Source organism: Carlito syrichta, unplaced genomic scaffold (genome assembly GCF_000164805.1).
Source record: "Carlito syrichta isolate Samal-C Ts95f unplaced genomic scaffold, Tarsius_syrichta-2.0.1 Scaffold126806, whole genome shotgun sequence".
NCBI lineage: Eukaryota > Metazoa > Chordata > Mammalia > Primates > Tarsiidae > Carlito > Carlito syrichta.
Genome location: NW_007070902.1, coordinates 55,252 through 59,493, shown reverse-complemented (window position 1 = coordinate 59,493; position 4,242 = coordinate 55,252). Strand labels below are relative to the sequence as shown.

The 4,242-nt window shown below is 56.5% G+C and overlaps 1 protein-coding gene across 1 annotated transcript; it reads left to right on the top strand.

The window, feature by feature from the left end:
* Positions 1–2,776: 2,776 nt before the first annotated feature.
* On the top strand, positions 2,777–3,705 carry HSD17B1 (hydroxysteroid 17-beta dehydrogenase 1). Its single transcript, XM_021707915.1, has 4 exons — positions 2,777–2,873; positions 2,958–3,125; positions 3,260–3,439; positions 3,583–3,705. Exons 1-4 carry the CDS (start codon positions 2,777–2,779, stop codon positions 3,678–3,680), a joined length of 543 nt encoding a protein of 180 aa, XP_021563590.1. The 3' UTR covers positions 3,681–3,705.
* The last annotated feature ends 537 nt before the right edge of the window (positions 3,706–4,242 follow it).

Below are 4,242 nucleotides of genomic sequence, written 5' to 3'. Positions count from 1 at the left end.
AGAGTCTGTCGCCCAGGCCAGAGTGCAGTGACACATTCATGGCCACCGCAGCCTCGACCTGCTGAGCTCAGGAAGGAAGATCCTTCCACCTCAGCCTTCCAAGTAGCCGGCATGTGACACCATGCCCAGCTAATTTAAAAAAATTTTTTTATTAATTGTAGAGATGAGGTCTCACCAAGTTGCCCAGGCTGGTCTTGAATCCGTGGGCTCAGGCAATCCTCTCACCTTGTCCTCCCAAAGTGCTGGGATTATAGGTATTAGCCACTGTGCCTGGCCTAGCTTCTCTATTTTTAATACTGATCCCTGATCTTTGCTCTTCTCCTTAAGAGAAACCGCTTTCTTTCTTTCTTTTATTTTTTTTTTTTTTTTGAGTTGGAGTCTCACTCTGTCGCCCAGACTGGAATGCCGTGGCCGCTCCCGGCCACCGCAGCCTCGACCTGCCGGGCTCCGGCGATCCTTCCGCCTCAGCCTTCCAAGTAGCTGGAACTACAGGCACTCGCTACCATACCTGGCTAATTTTTTATTTATTGTAGAGACGAGGTCTTGCCAAGTTGCCTGGATGGATCTCGAACCCGTGGACTCAGGCAATTCACTCGCCCCAGCCTCCCAAAGTGCTGGGATTACAGGCTGAGCCAGCAAGCCCAGCCAGGAAACCCCCTTCAAACCGTGTTTTTCCTCTGCTCTTACACAACAGTCTCAACATAGAAGACTTCTGTGACCAAAAGTTTGCAATTTCTCTGTACACACCAAGGAGCGGACACCAGTCAGGTGTCCCCTGACTCAATTCTGACACTGTCTACTCAGAGAGAGTGTCAGATCCCACGGGTTGAAGGCTCAGTCCCACAAGACCGCTCCCTCTTTCTCACCAGTCACAATTTGAGGCCTCCAGAACTTCCAAATGATCAGCTTCAAGTTGGGGTTCCCGTTGCCCCTTTTCAGGTTTGATTAATTTGCTAGAGCTGTTCACAGAACTCAGGGAAACTTACGTTTAGCAGCTTATTAGGAAGGAATTTTGTTTTGAGTCGGAATCTCACTCTTTTCTCCCAGGCTGGAGTACAGTGGCACGCTCACAGCCACCGCAGCCTCAACCTGCTGGGCTCTGGCAATCCTTCCACTTCAGCCTTTCAAGTAGCTGGAGCAACAGGCATGCACCACCATGCCCAGCTGATTTGTCTTTTTTTTTTTTTCTTATTGTAGAGGTGAGGGCCTGCCATGTTGCCCAGGCTGGTCTCGAACCGATGGACTCAGGCAATCCTCTAGCATCCACCTCCCAAAGTGCTAGGATTACAAGCGTGAGCCACTGTGCCTGGCCTGGTGGACGAAGAATATTTTAAAGGCTACAAAATGACCAGCTGGATGGAGAGACACACAGGGCGAGGTCTGGAAGGGTCCCAAGCACAGGAACATCTGTCCCTGTGGAGTTGGGCACATCACCCTCTCAGTTCCTGGACAAGCTCTTCTTCATCTCCCTGGCATCCCTCCTGAAGCCCCCAAGCACACTATTCTCTAGGCCTTTTTTGGACACTTCACTGGTTGTCCATGATTGAAGCATGGACAACGGTATCAAAATGCGATTAGATAGCAAGCCTGTAATCGCAACCCTGCAGGGCCTGCCTGTTGGGATTCTTCTCGGCCTCTCTGTGCGGGATTCCTCTCTCCAGAGTATGGGGCAAGACGCACTCTGGAATGCGGGCCTTGTGACTCAACATCAGATTAGAGACCTGCCTTGGGCAGCTAAAACGAGGGCAGGGGAAGATCAGGAGAGTGTGTCCTGAGACCTGAGGCAGTCCAGCATTAGAACAAAAGACTGTAAGGAGAGCCATGGAAGTGTGAGCCAGGAACAATGGATGAAAACCTAGATATGTGCATACATCAGGGGTGCCAGAAAATGAACACACATCCTTGCTTTGTTTTGTTTGTGTCGGAGTCTTGCTCTGTTGCCCAGGCTGGAGTGTGGTGGCACACTCAAGGCCACCGCAGCCTCGACCTGCTGGGCTCCGGTGATCCTTCCGCCTCAGCCTTCCAAGTAGCTGGAACTACAGGCGCGCGCTACCACGCCCAGCTATTTTTAATTTTATCGTAGAGATGAGGTCTTGCCAAGTTGCCCAGGTGGGTCTCGAACCCATGGGCTCAAGCAATCCACTCGCCTCAGGCTCCCAAAGTGCTGGGATTACAGGCTGAGCCACCGAGCCCGGCCCGTACACACATCTTAAGTGATGTTATCTATGGCTTGCTTTTCAAAGTTGAATTATGGTAGCCCTGTGTAGTATGACGTTTAGTCAGCCGTGCTTCCATCATTTTTGACCGTCCTGCCTGTCTCATGGTGATGCTAGTATTCATTTGATTAACGCCATCTTTTGAGCCAACATCATACTTAAAATGAGTACGCATTGTTTTGTTCCCCCCCATATATTCATCCCATCACGCCTTCCAAATCATTTACTTTCATGTCCTCAGCAGCAAACTCTGGTAGCTGTGATTGCCCCTGTAGGAAAGAGACCTACTCAGGGAATCGGCCAACAGCTGCCCAGTGGCCACATGGGAGGCCACACCTCCTGCTTACAACCCTTTCTCTCACGGCTGACCAGCAGCCGGAACAGTCAGGTATTCCAAGCAGTGGTCTCAGAGCAGGGTGGGGAGCGGGCTAGCCACTTGCAGGAGGGCTTGGCCTTGAGATTGCCTGGCAGACATAACAAGGGATGGGGGCCCAGGGGATGGGGCGGGGCCAAGCAAGTGATATCCAGGACAGAGACCAAGCCCCAGTCCTCCCCACACCATGGATCGCACCGTGGTGCTCATCACCGGCTGCTCCTCGGGCATCGGCCTGCACCTGGCGGTCCGTCTGGCGTCAGACCCTTCGCAGAGCTTCAAAGGTACGGAAGGGCCGGTGCCAGAAGTGGGGAGCTCTCCAAGGGAAGCAGGGAAGTCAGATCTTCATCCTCTCCCCGCACCTCCAGTGTATGCCACCCTGAGGGACCTGAAGGCCCAGGGCCCGCTGCGGGAGGCGGCCCGGGCCCGGGGGTGCCCTCCCGGCTCTCTGGAGACGTTGCAGCTGGACGTGAGGGATGCCGCTTCTATAGCCGCCGCCCGGGCCAGCGTGACTGAGGGCCGTGTAGACGTGCTGGGTGAGCCTCCCCAAACACATGTGCTCCTCGGAGTCTTCTCCCCGCGACGTCCAAACCAGGATGTCCCGAGGCCCAGGGAGCACGAGGCTGAGGGCGGTGCGGGAGGCCGCTGGGGTCAGACCTGTCTCCCGCAGTGTGCAACGCGGGCCGCGGCGTGCTGGGGCCGCTGGAGGCGCACGGGGAGGGCGCTGTGCGCTCGGTGCTGGACGTGAACGTGGCCGGGACGGTGCGGACGCTCCAGGCCTTCCTGCCGGACATGAAGAGGCGCCGCTCGGGGCGCGTGTTGGTGACCGGGAGCATGGGGGGCTTGATGGGTGAGTGAGGGGGCGCGCGGAGCCCAAAGGCAGGCTCCGCGGAGGAGGGCCGGGGCTCGGCGGGGGCGGGGCCTGACGGGAGCCGCCTCTCGCGGCTGATCTGTCCCTCGCCCGACGGCCTTCCGACCCCTCTCCCCTCCAAGGGCTGCCCTTCAACGCCGTTTACTGCGCCAGCAAGTTCGCGATCGAAGGCTTATGCGAGAGTCTGGCGGTCCTGCTGCTGCCCTTCGGGGTCCAGTGAGTCACCACCCCGCTCTCCGAACCCTCTGAACCACGACTTAGGGAACTCGAACCCCCACCTCGTTGGGCTGCTCTCGGGCGGGCTCACATGTGCAGTGTGCCAGGCACCGTGCTGGGCGCTTGGCACGCGTGAGGCCACCCCACATGCCGACCTAGCTGTGAGGAGACGGTGTTATGAGGACGCTCAGGCCCAGAGAGGCTAGAAAGACCTCGCCCAAGGCCATACAGCGATAAGTGACCCTGCCAGTTAGAACTCTGACGCCAGAGACTCCCTCACTGCCTCAGATGAGTGTGGAATCTCTTTTCGGGCAGTCAGTCCCTTTTCTTTTTTTTTTTTGAGTTGGAGTCTCACTCTGTCGCTCACGGCCACCGCAGCCTCGACCTGTTGGGCTCAGTTGGTCCTCCCGCCTCAGCCTTCCAAGTAGCTAGGACTACAAGTGCACGCCACCACGCCGGGTTAATTTTTTGGTTTATTGTAGAGACGAGGTCTCACCAAGTCGCCCCGGCTGGTCTCGAGCCCCTGAGCTCAGGCAGTCCCAAAGTGCTGCCTCCCAAAGTGCTGG